This window comes from Sinohyriopsis cumingii, chromosome 16 (genome assembly GCF_028554795.1).
Source record: "Sinohyriopsis cumingii isolate HCF-2022 chromosome 16, ASM2855479v2, whole genome shotgun sequence".
In the NCBI taxonomy this organism is placed as follows: Eukaryota; Metazoa; Mollusca; class Bivalvia; order Unionida; family Unionidae; genus Sinohyriopsis; species Sinohyriopsis cumingii.
This window is the reverse complement of record NC_142976.1, coordinates 70,654,535-70,678,178: the sequence shown is the minus strand read 5'-3', so window position 1 is coordinate 70,678,178 and position 23,644 is coordinate 70,654,535. Positions and strand designations below refer to the sequence as shown.

Sequence of the window (23,644 nt, the reverse complement as noted above, 5' to 3'; positions counted from 1 at the left end):
TGTAATTACCATTGACAGTCATAATGTTTAAATAAGAAACTTTTATAAATATGAATTTTATCCACATGCATCTTCTAAAAATGTGTAAATTAAGTCTTCCTGTCTGTCCATCCATTAGTAAGGCAATAAATCTCCAACACCATAAAGACACAGACTTGAAACTTTGCGATATGATTGGGTGTAGTCTAAATTGTTATGTATGTTGTTGTAACTCTTGGTACATTATAGCCATATCTATATTATGTGTAATTTGTGTTCATGACTTATTGTAATGACTATAATTAGATAGTTAATTTTTGTACACAGGTATAAAAGTCTATGTTAATATAATAGGAGTAGATTGCAACAGATTTATAACGAGTTTTTGACATTGGTGTTTATGATCATTAATAATAATAATAATATTAAAATTAGTTGACAACTTTGGTGTAATTTCTCATTGACTTATGGGGTCCGGTTGGTTCTTTGAAGAATCAAGTTATTTCCCATTGGATGGGTTCGGGTTAAGTAGGTTCCATTACAATGTGTGATATTTGCAAAAGTCACATAACTAGTTGGAGCAAAATGCATGTTCACCCCTTATGTTTGTATATATGTACATGGAGTGAACAGTTTAGTAATTTTTTATAATTTTTGAACTTTTTTATCTTGTTTTAACATGTCTTCAGACGTATTTCATGTTGTATTTTGAGGGAAAAAACATTTGTTTAGATTATTTATTGGAACTAAAAAATGAAATATTAGTTCTGGAATATGACATTTTGACTGTTGTGATTGCTCTACAGCTACTATGAACTTTACAAAATTGACGGATGTAAGGTGAAGTTGCTTACATTTGCAGCATGCACAGTTGAGAGAATGTGTTTATACCCCTATGTCACTTTTATGTATTGTGACAAAATTTCTTTGGATATTGTACTTGTGGAAATTGTACATGATGTAAGCATGCAGCTAACTAAATAACTGATCTCATATGCTCAAAAAATCAACCTGAATTAGTCTAAAGTACACAATCATTCAGTTATTAAAAGATGGAAAACAGTTTGCCAGACTAGACAATACTAGTTTCTGAAAGTGCAATAAATTAATTACCAAATATATATTTAAAAAAATCAACAAAAAAAGGTTATTGGCTGGGTTTTTTTTAAAAAAAGTTGAGGAAGTGAAATTGACCAGGTAGAGCTTGCAGTTTTTTTTGAAAGGTGCACATCAATAAAGGTCTTTATACAAGTGCTGGAGTATGACGATAAAGGTCTTTAAACAAGTGCTGGAGTATAGTCAATAATGGTCTTTAAAATAGCACTGGAGGATGGTAATAAAGGTCTTTAAACAAACGCTGAACAATGATATTAAAGGTTGTTATTGCTAGTTTTTATTTGCTTTTAAATTAGGGCTTAGACTATATCATTTGTTTTAAAAGTTGGACACACTGCCACACAATATACATGTAGTTTAAAAAAATTGTGATTCATCTTCCAGAATCGTTTAAATACAGGATTATGACCATGATATAAGCTTTCACACATAATCAGTCTTGTAATTTGTAGCTATATAGTGCTTAATTAAACAATTAGGAAGAGATAATGTGTTTAATCCCACCTGTTAGGTCAAAACCTGACTCACATTAAAATCGTCACTTGTTGGTATTTGCATTATAAGTATATAATATTAATGTCTGCAAAAACAAATTTCCTCACTTACTTTCCTAAAACTAGATGCTGACTAAAGTTTTTTGATTAAGTATATTAGTAAGTATTTTAAAGTAACTATCTCACCCAAAAATGCACTTGTGGATGACGTCTTCCTGACCCAATCTTTGGGGCTTTGCTGCTAATCATTGAAAACCTGCCAAACAGGAATTGACCAGGTATTGTACATACTTGTGGTGTAAAGAATAGAAGGTATTGTATGACATATTGCATTCCTTTGAGAGAGAAAAAGAGCAACTACATAACAATGCATACAAATGTTAGCAAATCTACTGGCAAATAATGCAAACATAAACAGAGACTGCCTCTTCATTAATTAGTGCTTTTATATATATATATATATATATATACACACACACACACATATATACACACACACACATACATAATCACAAGTTTAAAGAGGAACACTTCATGCATACAAGGCTTCTCTCTATTCCATAGTTGTCTTAAACCTCTCACATGAGACTGTCTTTTGATATGAGCAAGTTTTCAAACTGGTCAACTCATACTGTGAAGTGTAAACATCTCTGTAAACTTAATTTTTAAAAGTTGGCCATAAAAAAAGCCAGTGTGTTTAACACTTTTTTAATGCAGTCAATCAATGTTGAAATGTAAATGTTGTCAAAACAACCTGTGATATTTTTTAAAGAGTTGGTATTGATTTAATTTGTAGGATGGATTCATTATTGTTGTTGTTCTAGGGTTTAATGCCATTTTTCCGCACAAGATAGGCTATACATGGCGGCCAGTTTAACTGGGTGGAGGAAGAACCCTGGAAAACCACCGACCCACAAGAAGCTACTGGCAGGCTTTCCCGCGTACCCACGCTAGCCAAGCCTTAGACTCGATCCCACGCAGACAGAGGTGAGATGGCAGTGATCCGGAACGGTGAGCGCTTTAGACCACTCAGCCACTCGGAGGATGGATTCAAGTGATCTGGATACAGTAATCATGTGTGCAACATAGGTTTAGGAGATACAAAAAATATATATTTTATGATTTTGTTCAATAGTGCACTGAACTAAATCTGTTGATAATAATAATAATAAAAGTAATGGGATTCAGTTAATGCATTTATTCAAAGACCAATTCTGAAAGGTGAACATGCATAAAGAGGTCACCTGTTTAAAGAAACCATTTGGACCTCTTCCCATAGGTAACCATTTTTAAGGCTGTGATTTTTACCAAATTATCTAAACATATATACAATTTATAATAATCAAAATGAAGCAGTATAGTTGAAGCAAATGAAGTCAAACTTTACTGTATCTATCAAGTATACTTAAAGGACAATTAAAGGCTGTTATAATGTGCATGCAGTACTTACTTGACCTGTCGTTTCATTTGCTTATGTCTTTTACCTTCAATTATAACAAGATTCAGTTTACAAGACAGGTGTTTGATGTATATGACAGTTTAAATAAAATATTCCAAATATTGTTGAGAAATTGTTTCCTATATATATATAAATGCACAAAATTGATAATGGAACTGGATGTACTGCATGGGCATACATATATGATGATTTTTTAGGCTCTAGACTTGAAATGGTTTTTATTTTTAATAAATGTTACTAATCAAATGTTCTGTTAAAAGCCATGTTGTTTAAGGTAAATATATTAGTTTAAAGATATTTTTATCAGCATCATTAGCGAATCAACCCGTGTAATGTGCACAATAACCAGTGTTTGACAACTTAAGCTTTTTCCTAGTGATGCTACACTGAGTGAGAAAATCAAAGATGTGAACTCCAATGAAAGAATAAACTGAAACTTCTGATAAACAATCCTCTTAAGTAGATATGTTGAAATAAATAATTTAACTGAAATGGCTAGCTCCTGCATCAGTGACATCCATGTGCATGTTCAATTATGTGTTTATTGATTGTGTAAACATCTACATATCATAAACTAAGCCAAGCCATTTACATCTGGCAATTATTTACAGGTTTTTCTGTATCATTATTGAAATACTTCAGCAGGTATCAGAATGTAATCCGTTTATCCGATACCACTGTCAATAATCGTAAATAACCGTCGTTTCATTTCAGTCAACAGTTCTCATATATTACACAGTAATTTTGGTAGTCATCGTATTGTGAACACCAATATTGAAGATCAATCTGTCTTTAATTGGCTAAACCCTAAGGTTTGTTACTGGAGATTTCACAGTGATTGTTTCCGATAATGAACACCATAAAGAACTGAGCTGTACTCATAGTCTTCAATCAAATACATCACAAGCTGCCCACAGATGGCATCCTCAGGTTGACAATTTCAAAGCAAGTCAGTCTTGGCCGACCAGTTATCTGTAGAGATAAGTCTCACTCCAGCCTGATTATATAACACCATGTGGGACAAGAAGAGCATTTGAACACTCGTAGTAATAAACACATGGTACAATATATTACACTAGTGGCGGAAGTTACTGTGGGAAGCCCATACCGGTTGACTATTGATGTCTGTTGGTGAGACTGATTAGTAAATTAAAAACATGCATATTGTTCCTTTCATGTAAAGAGTAATGAACACATAATTAACATAAAGCCATATGAACATGTCACCATCTTCAAATTCTGCAAAATGACAAAACCTGAATTAGTTACATCATGGAATTATTTACTAACAATTTTTCAAGAAATAATCCAATACCCAAACTGAATTTATCAGCACAAAATAAATTATAACAAAATTAAATATTATAACATGATTTACTTGGTATTAAATGAAGCTGTTCTTAATTGTAGTAATAAATTAATCCAGCCTTTCAATAATTACCTACCATTACAAACTGTCCAGGGAAATGTACAACATTCAAAATCAGAATCTCCATTACAAATAACATCTTCACCACACCTGATGAAGATCATGTTGGATAGAAATTTAAGGATAAAATTGTGCCTATGTTTGATCATTAAAAGTTTAAAAAGTGTGAATTTGTCACTGAATTTTATAGTAATCATCAAATTAATACAGACGTATATTGTGTATTTATATATACAAACAATTCTTGTCTGTCCTATAATTATTGCACTAACACAAAAATCATAGCTCACCGATCATCGACGATGAATAAATATGTATACAATCTAAGACACATAAAATATACAAAGTTAAATCACTTCATTAGGAAATGGCATACATCACCTTTACATATTCATTATCTACAAATTGTCAAAACTTTAAAATAATAATAGAAATAAGTTCCTGATACATGACACTCAATTATCTGAACAAAAAATCCAAGTAATAATTGTCTATTTTGACACTAAAAATGAGGTGCATATTTTCATATCTACAGAATACTGTCTGTGATAAAGTTACTCCAGCTCTTGTAGATAAATTTTCCCAAATTTCACATAGGGATCAACACAACATGTGGTCAACTGCTACATTTCATGTAACTGACTGAAAACAGTGTGATGTACAACAGCATACCTGAGATCTCTAATACCATTCTGCTAGAGGTATAGCGGGTCACAATACTAACATCAGACTTCCAAACAAATCAAAAGAATTTTGTGAAATGCTGTCTCTCACCTGCACTTCAGCTGCAAGACCCAAAGATATATAATAATGAACTCAGCCAGATAAGTGAGTCACAGAGAAATGCTTTCCAAGAGAATGAATAGCAGACCTCAAGATGCATGCATTTTCAGTTGATTACATGCAACTGTGTCATGGAAATGGAGCTATACACAATAAATCATTGGAGAATGAAAAATAGTTCATTCTGACCTACTTTAACCAAAGGTGAGCAGTAATTCTCAAGAGAAATGTACTTTCTCAGTTAAATGCTGAGCAAACGTTTTACATAAAGAGCTAACTATATAATGCATAAACGAAAATCTCTCTTTAAGACTGACACTCTACTGGAAAATCCCTCTCTAAGACTGACACTCTACTGGAAAATCCCTCTCTAAGACTGACACTCTACTGGAAAATCCCTCTCTAAGACTGACACTCTACTGGAAAATCCCTCTCTAAGACTGACACACTACTGGTCAAAGAGAATTTCTATTCAACACAGGCCCATTTCTTCCTTCTAAGTACTGAATCTTGATACAATCTCTGAAATTCTTCAGCAATAACAAGATTTTCAAATTAGCTGCTGTGGTGGACATACTGGATGTCAGATTTACACCAATTTCATTTACAATCAACAAGGTGTGATAATTACTTGACAGATGAAAATTCCATGCTGATATAGCCATCTATTTTGGGGAAGTAGAGGTAACAATATTTTCATGATGGTCACTATGAATGCCATATTGATCATCAAATCTGCATCCTTTTCATTTAAGACCAATCAGACACTACAAGAACTCTTCTGATAAGACATCCATATCAAAATGTTTTTCTATTTAAAAGTAGCAACAACAAAATTTTCACCAGACATTTGATTAGAACCATTTTAATTTAGGACCAATAAGACATTATAAGAAGTCTTTTGTGACAATCCCATGTTGATATAACTTTCTGTTTTGGGAGACTAAAAATAACAAGACTTTCAACATGGCTGCCATTGAGGCCATACTGGATGTCAGATGTGCACCATTTTCATTTAGGACCAACTAGACATTATGAGAAGTCTTCTGTTGAATGCACAATGTTGATATGACAGATACTTGAAGTAGCCATAATAAGATATTCCTGATGGCCATTTTGGGGAGGTCAGATTGGCACGATTTCCATTTACAACCAACTAGACATCATACAAAGTTTTCAGTGATGTAATCATTGAGGAGAATTAGTGATAATAATTTCAAGACAGCCACTGTAGTGACCATATTGGATATCTGAGAAACACCATTTTCATTTTGAACCAACTAAACATCATAAGTAGTCTTTTAGTATAAAAAAAAACCATGTTGATAAAAGCATCCATTCAGGTTAAGCAATATCAAGATGGCAGCAGTTGGTGCTACGTTGTACATGCGACTGGCACTATTTTCATTTAGGGCCAACTAGAAATCCTATGATGTTGGTTGTTCATGAATATTGATATAAAAAAATTAAAGCTGGTTGCAGTGTTGGCCATATTTGACATTTAGACTGGCATCCAATTCATTTACAACCAATAACACATCACAATAGTATTTACTGTAAAAACCCATTGTTTATATGACCATCCATACTAGATATCAGATTGGCACCTATTTCATTCAGAACCAAGTAGACATCATATCAAGTCTTCTGGTAAAAACTTCTGTTTGCGAGGAGCAGCAATAACAAGATTTTTAAGATGGCTGCAGTGATGGTCAGATGGAAGACAGACGATGAAACAATGTCCCATAAATTCTACTGCCTAACCAGTAATGCTAAAAAAATATACTCTGCAGACAAAACGATCAACAATGTTAGAATGTTTGTATTTTTAACTTATATGTTGCTTAAACTGCATATTATATCTACAACTAAAAAGCTGTCAAAATTTTAGAAACCTTATACCAGGTACAAACTGATCATAATGACTGGTTACCTGGGTACCCGATCAATGGGCAATTGTATTAAATGCATACAAACCTAAAGCTAAGTGCATATTTTTTTCAAATTCACAGTATCCTATAAATATCACTACCTAATGTTATACGGTACAAAGTCCAAGAATTGATCCTCATAGTCTGATAAAGTTCCGAAATCCTCCATTGCTGTCTAGTAAATCGTTGTAGTCTAGTCATCATAAATGTTGCCTGAATTAATTTCCCTGGCCTCAGTGTCACCTGTAGATGATTATTTAGAGACTAAAATGGAGCCTGTAAGTAACACTTCGATCATTCAATTTGTGAAACCTATTCAAGGTTGCAAATGAATACATGTCAGTTGTGTGGGAAGATCAAATAACCACCCTCTGTTACCAAACTTGCAGCTCAATCAAAGAGTTGGGACAGTCTCATGGGAAACAAACTATGGGATTAAGGTCAATTATTTACAGAAGAGGCAGACCTCTGCGTGGCACTAAAAAAGTACATGTATTTGCAGGTCAATCGAGAGGACTGTCAACTTGAAAACTGAGTGAGTGCTTTTGCATGCACTGGCAGAAAACATGAACAAAGCATACGGGTATCCGATGGCTCATTTGCTAAACCTTGCTATTATCAATGGCTAAGTACCCGGATACCTATTGGCATCTTTATGTACAATGCAAATAAATGGAGTAAAAATTAATCCAATGAATTTTTACATCCACTCCAAGATCCGAATATGCAGAATTGCCAAATTATGTGCATACTTATAAGGAAAAATAACCTAAACTTTTCAGAATCTAGACAGCCTCTCTGGAATGGATAACACGTCTGTTAACAATAATATAATAAAATTATATATACAATCATACAGCATCTTTATATGTGTCTATACATGACCATACAGTAATTTTTGCTAGTGTCCAATGCAAGTAAATGGTTCATCCATTCTTCCAATTCCAGAACCCTGAATTCTTTCCATGTTTTTGGCCCAAACAGTAAAACATCAGTTTTCCTCACAAATTAACTGCATCTTCCTTTTCTTTCCATCTCTACCACAATTTTTCACATATTCTGATTGAATGATTTATGCTATCTACATCCTGTTTTTTTTTTAAAGCAAACTATATTCTATATACCAGTCTATCATACTGGTGCAAAAATACTTTATTCCCAATCCATGTCAACATAGAAGATGCCTCTACACAAATGTTATTCGCAAAATGGATTTTCAAGCATTTCATCAATAAAATGCTAATTATTTATGGCTTTGGAAAGATTTAACTCTCATCTCTACTTAAATTCATTGGTGTGGGTAGCTATTGTTCCATTGGTGTGGGTAGCTATTGTTCCAACAAAAGAGTTATTGTCTTTTCAGTGTTTAATTTCATAGTTGGTGGCAAAACTTGGTATCCAAGGAAAGGTAGTGAATTAAGAGTAATTCATAATGTTGAATTTGCTCTTGTAATAATCTTGACAAAATCTGTAATAGCTGGTATTTCTTGAATACGGGAAATGAGGAGTAGGGATATTTTATCACTGTATGCTTGTTGGGATAAATTCTAGGCTCTTCGTTTATACATTTCCAAATCATGTAAGATAAACAACTACAAAAATATTAAATCATTAGATTTTCACAAATCTATGAAAATATAATCTTAAATTCAAATTAAATTTTCCTCTTTTTTTTTTAAAATGTATATTAAATCCATGAAATAGTTTCTTTGAAAAGTGGATGCTAATGTTGTATGCAAAATGCTTAAATCCCATACAAGACAAAAACGCCAAACCTAATGTGATGTCACTGATACTAATGCCATAAAAAGAAAAGCAAATTCCTATCTCTTGCACATGGAAAACTAATTTAAGACATGAACAATCTGCTTATCATGTTTATTTGCAAGTTTCAATATCTGGACTTTCATCTCTCTCTCTCACTCTCTCTCTCTCTCCATAGTCAATGAAATGCTCTAAATACATCTCTTTATATTTTCATTAACTGTTAAATTCCTCCAGTCATTTGACACATCATCTAAGTGATTGTCAAAATCTATCAATTCCCTATGTGCACCATCCTGTAATAAAGAGTTTGTGATCGAGATTGCCTCTTCTTCAATAGTACGTCTGAAATAGATAATTGTAAAAAGGGCATTATGCTGATGAAACTGACACAACTTTTTTTAATTTTTATGTATACAACACATGTATTTACCATAACAATGCTTTATTTTTTAATGCTTTATTTTTTATACAACATTCATCTTTATCATGATGCCATGTGCTAAAGTTCTATTGTAGGCTTAAAAGAATAAAGAGTATAATTAATCATTATTTTCTAATTAGACACCAATGCAAGAGGTGTACTTCAATCAAGCAATGAAATTCTGACATTTACACAAAACATGACAGCTCATCACCACATCCCATCAGTCAATCAAATCATCTGTCCAAATTTTTGGTAAAACCATGTTACAGTGTTACAATAAAAGTCTTGTTTTTTTTTGTTGTTCTTTATTTACCAGGCCCTCATTTGTTGGTAATCTAATGAGAGACACAAGAGTCTGGTTGAGAAAAGACTACCATCTATCAGAGTTAGAAATCCTAGTTAGAACTGTACTTCTTAAGTTAACATCTCTGGCTTGAACACATATATGCCTACATAAACTATCAAACTGAAATCAAACCAAAATCATGTGTAGAATGACTTACTGATCATATTTAACCCAATTTGTGTCTTTGTAAACATATGTCTTGTAAACTTCTGAACGTGACTCCAAGGATACCTTATTGTTCTCAATCTGCAAAGGAGAAAACAGTCTAATAACAGAAAAGAGTATCTCAATCTGAAAACTCAAAGGACTTAATGAACACTTAAATAATCATAAAATTTTATTTAATTACGGAAAATGTAAGTTGACATTTAAAGTCCATTTTCAGCAAAGGGGTTTATGCACGACTACATATATATGTACATTGAAAAAAATACTATTTTGTCTGCTTCTGATATTTACAATGTTGAATCAAGCGAAGTAAAAGAATGAAAGATACAAATTTGCCTTTCACATGGATTTAACAAGTAGTGTAATTTCTATGTGCATGTGTGCAAAGGGATATAACTATATACTCTCAACATTATGGTAAATTATGGAATTATCCATCAGTAACCGAAACGGATGAACTACATCACTCTTTTGTCTGAGAAAAATGAATGTTTGTTAATCATGAAAGGTACACATGATGCCAGTGGTAGGGTCACTCTGGTCACAACCAGGTAAGAAATTATAAATGAATGAATGAATCGACTTTCTGTTCACTTTTTATCACATTATAGACTGCCGTTATTGAATGGGGGGGGGGGGGTACAAATGGGAAGGTATATTTAGACAATAATTTATTTCCAACCAGATGAAGAAATATTTATCTGATATCATCTTCAATTAGGTAAAGTCTGTAATTATGTCTCCTTCGATGAAATGCTCTGCTAGTATTTTTTTGTGTGGGAGAAATGATCACAGCTATCTGTGTCAAATATTTTAAACTAACCCCTTATAATGAAATGATTGTGCCTAATACAATCTTACTGAATTGTTGTGAGGATGATTGTTCCTAATCCAAAACTACAACCTGGACATGTGTATAGAAATAACAAACTTCAGTTATAAACAAGAAAAACAATTCAGCAATAACAGTTTTAATTCTTTTAAAAATTATTCATTGAATTTTTTTAAATAAAACTTATAATGACAATGACATACAAGTATTGCAGTTCCTTATTATTCTCTACCTCTGGAAATGTAGTATATATAATAATGGTAACTATCAGAAGAAATACTGTCAGCAAAAATGGGATATATGCAAGTTTTCCTCTTGCCAAATGAATATGCAAGTAGAAAAACAAGTTAATGCGAGAATATCAAAAACCAAAACAAGGTTGTATCAGTAGAAATTTTTTTAAAAATTCTCTTCAGTGCCCATGAGAAAAGAGTTTTATGGTTATACTTATTTTCACTGACAGTACTGAAACTGTTTTTGATGGCAGATAAACATCATTTTTATAAAAAAAACCCAAAGTCTTCAACAAACCAAGATAAAAAAAAAGCCAGGATTCATTTTGTCAAATTTGATCAGTCTGCTAAGTAGGGTCTATTCCTTTCAAAGAGATCAGTCTGATGAGTAGGGTCTATTCCTTTTAAAGAGATCAGCTTGATGAGTAGGGTCTATTCCTTTTAAAGAGATCAGTCTGATAAGTAGGGTCTATTCCTTTTAAAGAGATCAGCCTGATGAGTAGGGTCTATTCCTTTTAAAGAGATCAGCCTGATGAGTAGAGTCTATTCCTTTCAAAGAGTTCAGTCTGATTAGTAGGGTCTATTCCTTTTAAAGAGATCAGTTTGATGAGCAGTGTCAATTCCTTTCAAAGAGATCAGCCTCATGAGTAGAGTCTATTCCTTTTAAAGAGATCAGCCTGATGAGTAGGGTCTATTCCTTTTAAAGAGATTGTCCGATGAGTACAGTCTATTCCTTTTAAAGAGATCAGTCAGATGAGTAGGGTCTATTCCTTTTAAAGAGATCATTTGATGTGTAGGTATATTCCTTTTAAAGAGATCAGTCTGATGAGTAGGGTCTAGTCCTTTTAAAGAGATCAGCTTGTAGAGTTTAATGCCATTTTTCAGCGCAAGATAGACTATACATGGTGGCCAGTATAACTGGTGGAGAAAGAACCCTGGAAAAACCATCACAATCCACAAGAAGCTTCTGGCAAGCTTTCTGATGTACCCACGTTAGCCGAGCCTGAGACTCAAACATATGAAGACTGAGGTGAGGTGGCAGTGATCCGGAACAGCGAACATTTTAGACTACTAGGCCATTCGCGGTTCCCTTGTAGTAATGTAAAAGACATTCATACAAGTAGTGTCTCTATCTATCACCTGCAATAACGTAAAAGGCCTTCATGCAAGTAGGGTGACTCTCTTGCAGTAATACAAATAGGGACTTTATAAAGATATGTTGTTTGTAGTAATGTAAAAGACCTTTGCACAAGTAGGGTCTATTCATAAAACGAGGGATTCTATATAGGCTCTCAAAACAGGAATAAATCACACTGCCCTCTGGACCATCATGGAGACTTGATAAAATTGTTGATAAAATTAAATAATGATATTGAAGGAAGAAGAATTTTGTCTGCACTTCAAATGTGTCCTGTGAACAGTGGATACTGGCAAGGGTATACACTGTGGTAGAGGTTCACCCTTTAGGAGGGAGCTGCACTGGCTCTGTGGTTAGTGTGCTAGAATCATGTCAGAAATGAAATTCAAATTCTACCTGGTCAGTTACCATGGAATGTCCTTGGGCAAGGCACTTTACTCCAATTGCCTTGGCAATAAATAACCTACATGTGTTGCTGTGCTGTAAAGCACCAAACCAAGCCATAGACAATTCCATCTCCCCATAAAATGTAAAGTTCCATAAGCCCAGAACCAGACGGAAGACAAAACCCAGTCTGTTCCTCACCCAACAATGTCAAGGCCCACACACAGCAGTCATCCTGTTTTTGGGACAGTGTCTACTTGTGGGACATCAAAGTGGAGTGAGAGGATGGAATCTGGCAAAAGTGATAGTTCAGTAGTACATCGTTAAAATTAATCTGATTCCCCCCCCACTCCGGCAACTAAATTTTAATATCAGTAATACATTACTTGTCACTAATGCAATAATTACTGTGCCAGTGCAGTAGGAGGATAATGACATAAAAAAAGGATACACTTATTCTTACTATAGGAATGTTCCCATCAGTTAAGTTATTACCAGCTTGGGCAATATTTTATGCTGTAACTATTGACCCCTAAGACTTTATTCTTGTGTTCCAAAGAGCAATGACAGAAGGAGAATAAAATAGTGTGACCGCTAACATGCAGCTTTCATAGCCTTTAGTCATCATGAACAAGATATCCCACTCAGTAAGACACTGATAAGCCCTTTTGATTGTAAGGACAATCCACCTAAAGACTGCAGATGCCAAGATGACAGCCCTTAAGAAGGAGGAAAGACATTTTCTACCCTTCCTTCTTCCTTTCAAAAAAAGCCAAATAGAACTGTTATGCCTTAACCCAAGCATAAGAGTTGGTCTCCATCATCCCCAGCATAGATACGACTGAGACCGGAGATCTCTGTATGGAAACTGGTTTTATGGCTTTAAAAAAAACCAACCTGGTAAACAAAGGAGGAAAAAAGGTAACTGACATTGAACCACAGACAAACTTCTCCTGTAGACAGGACGTGAAGCTTGCTTCTTCATCTCACAGACACCAAGGACAGCTTGAAAAAAGTCTGAAAGAGATGGTTCTCTGAAGAAGCTTCACTCAACAGTTCGTAGGTTTTTTTTGACAAAGACCAAAACCCATGAGAGATTCAATCATGGTATCACTATCAGTTAGCAAATCCCCCATCATTGCAGCTCAAAATACCTGATATGTGAAAATTTGGTGGTTCAAACCAATGCGTTGGTCTTTTCATAACTTGAAAGGGCTGCCCTAGAACTCTTAATAGTAGTAAATGAACATTCTCTGAGCATATAGGATGGAATAGTCCACCATTTGTGACTCCTAGAAATAGAAGTCAATCATAAACTGTTCCCAATTCACCCACAATATGAATTGTGATACAGTAGTGTACCAGTACAAACAACATACCAACTAATCATTACACCATTACTTGAAAGCTCCTTACACAATAATGCTTTCTGTCAAATTTGGTTCAGAGATTCTTAACATATCATTGTTGACAGTTTATTCTAGTTTAACAGTGGCAAAATTTGGTTCAACTAGGTTGTTTTGTGGTTCAGTGGTTTTTGACAACTCATTTTAAGTTTTGTGGGTTTAACACCATTTTTGGGCACATGATATTCCATGCAAGGTGGCCAGTGCATCTGGTGGATGAAGATCCTAGGATGTAATGGATGTTATATAGGCACCATTTTCAATTAGCACAAACATCATAATTCACAACTACCAGAGAAAAACCCATATTCATATTATCATCCATTCAGTAGCAATAACAACTTTTACAAGATAGCCACTATGGTGGAAATAAGAGACATCAGTCTGGCATCATTTATTATTTAGGACAAACCATAAGTCCTCAGGCAAAATCAACATGACTTTCCATTTAGGATGAATTGCAATGACAAACTGGACTTCACAAAAGGTCTTTTCATGAATCAAGTATTTGTTGATATGATCAGCAGTTAAGGACAAGTAGCAATAAGATTTTCAGGATGGCCACTGTGATACAGATTTGTACCATTTTCATTTAGAACTAACCAGACATCATAGGAAACCCTCTGATGAAAACCCCATGTCAGTATGATCTTTCAGTCAGGCGTAGCAGTAGCTAAACAAATCTAGACTTACCATAAATACACAGGCATCTGGAAAACAATCCTGTATCCTTTTACCAACAGACTTGGCTATATTGTTAAGTCTGAAAATAAAATATGAAGTACTGGCTTGAAAACAAGAACTGATACCTTTAACAGATTAAATCTGGTGGGAATGGTTAGAGTATCCAGCTAAATTAAAAAATGTTAAGATTGAAGAAAAAAATGAATTTACTCCCAGATTACTTTTTTAAATATCTTTTATCCATATGACCTTAGATTGATCTATGGCTTTCCACAAGAATAACTGTTGTCCAAATATATGTAAAAATGCCCATGACAATGATTATACAATACATGGCACATGATGTTTCCATTGTGGTTGGGGTACAGAAAATGGAGATGATTAGAGACATGATATTTCACACTGTGGTTTGGATACAGAAAATGTAGATGATTAGTGACATGATATTTCACACTGTGGTTTGGATACAGAAAATGGAAATGATTAGAGACATGATATTTCTCACTGGTTTGGATACAGAAAATGTAGATGATTAACGACAAGATATTTCACACTGTGCTTTGGATACAGAAAATGGAGATGATTAGAGACATGATATTTCTCACTGGTTTGGATACAGAAAATGTAGATGATTAGAGACATGATATTTCACACTGTGGTTTGTGTACAGAAAATGGAGATGATTAGAGACATGATATTTCACACTGTGGTTTGGGTACAGAAAATGGAGATGATTAGGGGACTAGAACAGGGAAAGGATTAGGGAAAAGCCCCTCATATTGAAATTCGGCAAACATAGAATTGCAGCATCTGAATATAGAGAATTGCCTTGTACACCTTTCAACCGCATGGAGACATGTGACAATCACAATGGAGAGACTGCTTCAAGGCACAGCTAACTAATAAAAGTATTGTACAATGATGCTTTTAGAAAGGGCAAAAGACTGCAAAATAAATCTGAAGCATTATCAAATCATTTCTCTTATGCTGTATTTTACTTAAACTTGGAAGTTTCCAAGTTGTAAAAGACATTCAGCCTCAGCTGCTTATACTTTACAGGACAATTTATCAATAAACAATTCTGGGGTTATTTTATGTATGCAGGCTCCACACAATTTATTAAAAATCATGACAAACCTGTACTCATTTTCACAACAGCTCTAATTTCCCAACAAACACAAAATGTAGAACATTACATGATAGATGGATGAGAAAATTTTCTATGCAAGGTATGATCTACATTTTTTTTCAACAGACATGTACCCTTGGGTTTTGACATGTAAAATTTAAATATTAACCATTTTTTACACGCAGAAATTCTGACTTGGGCTGGAGCATCAATCTTGATTAATTACCCTCGATTCACCTCCGGCTTTGTTTCTTGCTCAAAGTGTGCTGTCCATAACAAATTTACTGTAGGAGGCATTGAGTGACATCTGCTAGAGAACAGTCTAACTGTGACAGCCAATAATATTGTACCAATGAAAGATATATATAAACTGGGTGAACTGGGAGCTAACACTTAGGTGCAACTTTATTTGGTTGAATTGTTTTGAGATTATGTTTGAAATTTATGATAGAGGAAGAGGGAAAAATTATGACAAGAATGGACTGCCTTTGGATCAAATATCAGAATTAGTACATTGGAACACCAAATTATAATCAACTGGTCAGAACTAGAGCATATGACGGCTCGCGAAGCCAGTTGTCAAGGTGTGAACCAACTTAAATTTATTGGCAATTAATTTGCTTCACTTGGCGGAAAGTTTAAAACTTCAGAATCAGGTATGACTTCACTAGATTTATTTCTGATAAAATATTGGTGTTTGTTTGATTGCGCTTTAAATTATAATCAGTTAGGCAAAACAGGAATTTATGGCTTTTCATGAAGCCAGTTCTCAGCTTGGGATTGTGCTTTATTGGCGATTAATTTGCTTCAGACAGCAAAACTTAAAATCTTGAGTGTTTTAATTAATGGATCATTCAGAAAAAATTGAATGGACATAACACTTGGTGCATACATCTGGACTTTAAAATCACAATTGTGCAAAGAAGTATATTTTCTTTTTTGTCTCAGTCTCAAAAATGACCTGCCGGATATGAATTGTCTGACCCTCTGACTCCAAAGAAACATAAAGATAGTGTCAGCTCTGAGAAGGAGAGTCAATCTCCGAAATTTGATAGAAAATTTAAGAATGAGTGGAAAAGTGAACTGATAATTCTGTGATGTACATCCTTGATACCTGAATAATAACCTTCATAGTTGTATGGGTATATGCTTGAATATAAAATGATTTGAGCAGATCATAAGAGAATATGTTGAGAATCTGAAAATATAATAAAATATAAAATAATCCTGTCTGTTTCATATACAAAAGATACTCACAGTTAAGACATAGTCAGAAAGAGAATGTTTCACAAAAATCTGATTGTATGTTTCTTACAAAATACTGTACATGTATTTCTCATTATTCAGTACGAGACAAGAAATCTTAAACATCATTTGTTTCCACCAATAATGAGGAATCACATCTATGGACTCATGACAGTTCAAAAGAATTGACTCGAGATTTCAGTTTTGACTCTTGAGATTTTGGACTCAAAGATCAACTGACTCCTCAGTTTGGAAATCTGTTGAGAACCCTGATCGAATCTCTAAGTAAAATAAACTTTTCTTCATAAGCAAGCCTGTTTGAAGCTAAGGTATCATTGAACTGAACTATACTAATGGATGCATCACAATGGGTTCATAGGCCCCAGGGTGGTATCAAGCATTTGCATTTTTAGATCACTGACATTTTGCCTCTGGCTGCATGGGTTTAAATCTTGGCTCGGGTATGTGAGAAAGCTTGCCAGTAGCTTCCCATGGGTCAGTAATTCTAACCCAAGTTATTCCTCCACCAAACACACTGAGATGAAAAAGTCTATTGTGCTGACAAATGACATTAAAAACACAAAACTAAATCCACACAACATGATATAATCCATTAAGCCTTTAAAAAAACTTGTACTAGGAAACCAAACTTTGGTGAAGACAGTCATTATGGGGCCACAACAACTCTAGATGATGACTTGGAATAGAACTCCTTACAAGGTCTCATTAATACAGACAACATCCCATGTAAAGGTATGAAGCCGATTGATAAGGGCTATAAATCTGTCTAAAATGACGCAGACCAGACAAAATCGGATACCTTTGTCGTAAAGTAGAATCCAGCTATACTTACTCATTATCTTCATAATGCTCATTGGCCTGGTAATAACCACCGATGATTAAACCTTTACTCTTGCAGTAAGCATCAATCTGAAAAAGTTAGTAAAATGACAGTAAAATAAATAAATTAAGCATCTCATTAAAGCACAGAAGAGTTGGTATTGTAATTATTACATACAAACGATATTACACCAATACCTGGCAACAGATAGCAAGTGTTTAGTCCCAGACAACTGTTATTTTGTAAAAAAAAGTGGCTGCTTACCTCTGACATCACCTAACAATCAATACATGTGTAGTTAACCAAGAAATCTGGGTCAGAATAATGCTTCATGCTGACGTTTCTTTCAAAGCTGTTAATGGTTATTGTATCTATACTGTTTGTAACTCCTGGTACATGATTTTGTCTAATTTGTGTAATTTTTAAAAAAAATTAATGGTTGTAAATTGTAGTGATTGTTTTTATTTGAAATTGTGCACATGCATATGGTCTTTTTTAAGATGTTAAAGGACATAAAAATGCATATGATCTACAAATAGAAGCTTACGTCAGACCTGCCAACCCTAGTAATGCTGTCTCAGAAAAGCAGTTGAATTTTCCCATAAATCTGACCTTTGTTCAGTAAGGTGTATCAAAATATCATGTACTTGTAAAGTTTCAAAATGTGTGTTTAAAAGTGTGGATGTTGTTGCTGTTGTAGTGTTTAACGCAATTTTTCAGCACAAGATACATGGCAGCCAATATAAAAGGTGGAGGAAAATCCCGGGGAAACCCTGACCCACGCAAAGCTACTGGCAAGCTTTCTCACATACCTACATTGGCTGAACCCGTGACTCCAACCCACACAGACAGAGGTGAGATGGCAGTGATCCATAACAGTGAGTGCTTTAGACCACTTGGGGCCCCTTTAAAAATTTGGTATTCGCAACTGACGCAGTCTGATCATGCAGACGCTTGTTATGAGAATGTATATGCAGTTTAAAGTGTCTTAGGTACTACTGTAAAGTAAGCCTGGTTGCCTAACTCAACTAAATCTAATATGAAATGCAGAATCAAATCACATGAACAAGCTAATTATCCGGATTTTACCACAACAAATTATATTTCTGTAATTTTTGCTTTTATTCCAGAAGTCCACATTTTAAGGGTCATTTTCATTAGCCTTAGGGCAAAATCACAATGGTTGGCAGGTCTTCCTTACATACGTGTTAAGCACCATATGAAGTAGCTGCTATACCATTTTTAATAAGTCTTTGGCATGACATGGCTGGGGTTTCAACCTGTGACCTCCAGCATCTGAGGCAGTTGCTCTAACCACTTAGGACACTGAAGTGGTATGATCAGTGATTGACAACATCGGACCAGAAGAAGAGCTGGCTTTATCTCTTTGATGGAATCTGGTGGCATAAAGGTATATACATATGGCAAAATTCTGCCTCACTGTCTGTGTTAAATTATATTAAGTGACAAATTAAACTTGCCTGAGGAAACTGATCATGCTGATGAAATGTGTAAATGTATTTTCAAGATGTTGACATACCTCCCATAACACAGTGCAATCTAAATTACAGGAGCTCATAACATTGCTTACAATTTAACTGTCATTGTAAGCAATGATTTGACCCTCTTGTGGTCTAAATCAGATCACCACTGTCCTATGTGAAATTAAGATCTGATTTTAATCAGATGGAAGCATGGCATATCATGCAAAAATTATGATTTTGTGCCCCCAAAGCTCATGATATGATCGTTTCAAGAAAACAGGATTTTCAGTAGTTTTCAAAGAAATTATTTAAAAAACCCACCACTTTTAGTACATACCCATTACATGTATCATGTATAAACGGTAAACAGTGATGATTAGAGATGTAAAACTATCCATTGGGCAGTTTAAATAGTGGAAATTAATGGTAAGGAGGCCAGTTATAAGCCACCATTTCACATATTACTTAATTTGCTGACAAGAGCTAGTGAGATGTGTTTGCAGAGGGTGAGCCCATTTTGCTAATTTGCAAATGTAGGATCAGGAAGTGGAACAATCCATAATAGGTAAATCAAAGAGATTTGACATGCATATACAAGACCAAAAGTTATTACATTGCCTTGAATTAGAATGTTGAAGTTTGTGAACAGTGGTAATGTTTATTTAAAGTCTGATTTTATTGCACATATAAAAAGTTTCCAATACTCAAGAACATTGCTCTGGAATAGTATTCCAGTTGAGATTAGAAATGCCCACTCTATTTCCTTCTTCCAAACCCAATATATCCAGTGGTTTCAGAGATGTAGCTAAAATAAATAAATTCCTTTGTATGAGGGTCACAAGCAGAGATCTCAGAAATGCTTGATTACGCATATCTGGATGCAAACTTTTTTGCAGGAGTTCTCTGTATGCACATTTTTTGTTGCAAACAGGAAAGTTTTGTGACACAATAAATATGTTCAAATCACTATGAAAAATTAAACAATGCTTTTATTTTAAGTTTGTTGCTGACTTCCTTTGATTTTCATTGGCTTGCTTTGATGCAGGTACGTGTGTTATTGAAGGTGCCGCAATAGACCCTCTTTGAAGGACCAAACCAAAACCTGTTTGTTATTGTTGTGGCAACATCAAATAATTGTAGAACACCGAGACAGATTTTTTTATTTGCTTAGTATGTACCGGTGCTTCAAAGGTAATCATTTTTCTTTGAAGTTGCAGCAAACTATTTTTTCTGGTACTGTACATTTTATAAAAAAATTTCAGTCACCTAATTGACTGTAGTCATTTCCCGTTCGCACCTTCAGAGGTGGTTGATTGTAGCTAGTCAGTTACATGGCTATTTTCATTATATTACAGCATAAAATACCAAGGCCAGACTTCAGCTTAAGTGAATTATGACATAACAATGCACTGTTAGGGTTGTTTGGCAATATGAAACAAGGATTTGTTCATGTATATGTAACAAAAGATTCCAGTGCATTTTTATATCCACATTTGCAGCTTCCAGTCATGATGCCTTTGAATTTCTCCACTACAATCCCAAGACTGTATATACAGCTTTTATCAGCAAAAAAGTTGTCACCAAAAATATTGCCAGATGGTATATTTTATCGCTAATAAGGAAAACAAAATAACAATTTGCAACACTGGCGAAGCCCAGCATGATACCTGTTGTTGTGTTCATTTCTGTTTGTAGCCATATAAATATTGTATGCAACCTCAAAATCAAGACATGCAGAGACTTAGACAAAATGCTGTTTGCAAATTTGGATGAGTATTTTGGGGTTAAACAGAAAACTGATGAAGATTCTAATGAGATTCAGAACGGTGCTAAAGTAGCTAGAGCTGATAGTTTGGATCGGACAGTAGCCAAGTGTAATAAATTGTGTGATGCCTGGCTTAGAGTTTGGAATAAAAACTTTCCTTGGATTGAAAATAAATAAATTATTATAATGGACAAAAGTAAGCTACATGCCAGTGGTGTAAACAATGTGGAAATTAAACTCCATGCGGGTTCTTCTAACCTGCAAAGTTACACATTTTCTTGGCATGAGACAACATGAGACCACCAACTTGATTGGTAATCAAAACATTATTGAACTGCACAATGACAGAAGCCTGTACAACTCTGCCTCAAGATTACAGATATGTATTTCCAGACTTTTCAGTCCTAGCTGCAACTGTGTTGGTGCCATCAGTGACATTTGTGGCACGTGAGAGGCTTCAGTGTGCTGACAAAATCAAAATGATGGGAAGGTCCAGAATAAAACATGAGACCTTAACAAAATTGACGCGAGTCCAAAAAGAGGGACCTAGTGTGGAGGAATAAGATCCAAAGCCCAGCATCAGAAAATTTTGTGAAATGCAACATAGATGAAAGTGGACTATATTGTAGTTAAAGAATATGATATTTGTACATATCAATTTTAATACATGTTTTAAAGAATAATAAATAATTACAAATAAATAAAACTGACAAAGTTCTGTGTTTATTCCTGGTATTTTAATGGATATTTAGTCACTGCAACATGCTTCTGGGAGGGGATCCTAATACCTGTCAGGGTAGATTAGTTCTTACATGTTTTTATTACTTTTCAAAGCACAAAAAAAATTACTGATAAATACAACAATACCGTTTTATATACATGAAGTTCAATGTATAGCATAGGAAAAGCAAGAATGAATAAAAATGTTTCCTTATAACTGATAATACAAAATACAGCTTAGTCTTTATGAACAATGTCACTGATACTTCATCAATATCTGCCTGAATTTTTCCCCCAGAAAATTTCTTAAATGCCTTCCTGAAATCATAATTCTCCATAGTGGGCCATCAAATTCTCATTAAATTTTTCAGAGTCTATAGACTCTGATGTCTTTCTCTAATAAATTCAAATTCTCACAAAAGAAATGGACCTGTTTTCAAGTTACATTGTCCTACATTAGAGTTGGCTGAAATATAATGGAAGCCGGGAATGCCAAAATCAGGTTAAATTGAATTATACTTCTTTAATGAAATGAATAATAATATATTAATGTTAAAGAACATGTTTATATAGCCTTGTTTCGTTCAAGATTCTTATCATCCTTTTAACCAATTTCGGTATTCCTGGCTTCTATTGCATTCCAGCCAACTGAAATTTAGACCATCAGAACTTCAAAACATGTCCATTTGCTTGTGTGAGAATTTGAATTTGGTTGGAAAAAGACATCAGAGTAAGTAAAGCAGGACTAAGATAGTATAACTTTAATTTGTAGGAAAGTACCGATATGGGCTGCCATGTGTGTGAGATATTCCTGAAATTCCGATTTGTTTTTCTGAGTAAATCAACATCGGAACACACCATACAGCATGTTATTTGGGCAGTAAGACCCAGACGCCTAAAACATAAGTATCAGCATCAAGGTCTTACATGTAGGAGTAGGACTAGATACAGACTTGTTTTATAAAGTAATTTTTTATTATTTTTCATTGATATAAGCGACTTGTGCCCTTTACAGTCGACGACTGGCATACTTGTAGCGGCATCCTGTGTTACTCAGTTAAATTCTGACCACAAAAACGTTTTATCTAAGTAAGTAATCCCTAAAACAATAAGTGTGTCGCACACACAAGAGTGTGCAACAAACATAATGTAATGCTTATTTACCTAAATTAGGTTACATATTTTATGTCTATGCATCAAATATGGAAGAAATGTCCCCATTTGTGTTATTATATATAGTACATAAGATATATTGTTTATATGCAAAAGGTCTACAACGGTACGAGTCCTTATGGGACCCATCAATACTGTGTACCGTTGCTCGTTCCAAATAAAAGTACGAGTATCAATCAAATGACAAAGAGCCAGGGATTCCAGACAGGTAACGACCCCAGCCCTATATCTCTAACCGATACTATATCTGTAGCGAGTCCTTGCAACGTGTGAAAAGTTTAACAAATACCTGCAACAACGCAGACTCCAACATCGGCGCTAAACTCAAGGACAGGTGAAAAAGAGGAATACAGTCCACAAATCTGATTGTCTTCCGGTCTTTAGATTTAGAATCTTCTGCTAACAATACGCCATTTACTGCACAGTGTGGATATTTCGCAGCATGAAGTGTGAGTTTGGCATAGGCTTGCACGTTGACTAGAACCTCCGCCATTTTTGGCAAACTGCATATCAACTTCCGGTCAATTAATTATCTATGAGGTAAACTAGACTGAAACAAACGCGGAGTGAAAGTTTTACTGAAGCGATATTCCACAAAAAAGTAAAACAAATTTCGAGAGACCAGTAAATCTGCAAATTATATATATAAATGTCAAGGAACAAATCTACAACACTTCCAACTACCTTCTCTCCAGTTGACCTTCCGGACATGTT

General features: G+C 34.5%; 1 protein-coding gene across 1 annotated transcript; it reads right to left on the bottom strand.

Moving 5' to 3' along the window:
* Positions 1-2,772: 2,772 nt before the first annotated feature.
* LOC149780744 (ER membrane protein complex subunit 8-like) lies at positions 2,773-23,438 on the bottom strand. Its single transcript, XM_089937807.1, has 5 exons — positions 23,220-23,438; positions 17,801-17,877; positions 14,583-14,652; positions 9,886-9,974; positions 2,773-9,300 (listed from the first exon to the last, which is right to left on the bottom strand). The coding sequence occupies exons 1-5, from the start codon at positions 23,421-23,423 to the stop codon at positions 9,147-9,149; spliced, it is 594 nt and encodes a 197-aa protein (XP_089793933.1). The 5' UTR covers positions 23,424-23,438; the 3' UTR covers positions 2,773-9,146.
* Positions 23,439-23,644: the final 206 nt, after the last annotated feature.

Bases quoted from the DNA above. Each gene is read 5' to 3' on its own strand.
- LOC149780744 (XM_089937807.1), bottom strand. From the start codon at position 23,423: ATGGCGGAGGTTCTAGTCAACGTGCAAGCCTATGCCAAACTCACACTT. The intron at 14,653-17,800 runs GTAAGTATAGCT...TTTTATTTTCAG, and splicing joins GAGCATTATGAAGATAATGA to ACTTAACAATATAGCCAAGT. The intron at 9,975-14,582 runs GTAAGTCTAGAT...TCTCCTTTGCAG, and splicing joins CAGATGCCTGTGTATTTATG to ATTGAGAACAATAAGGTATC.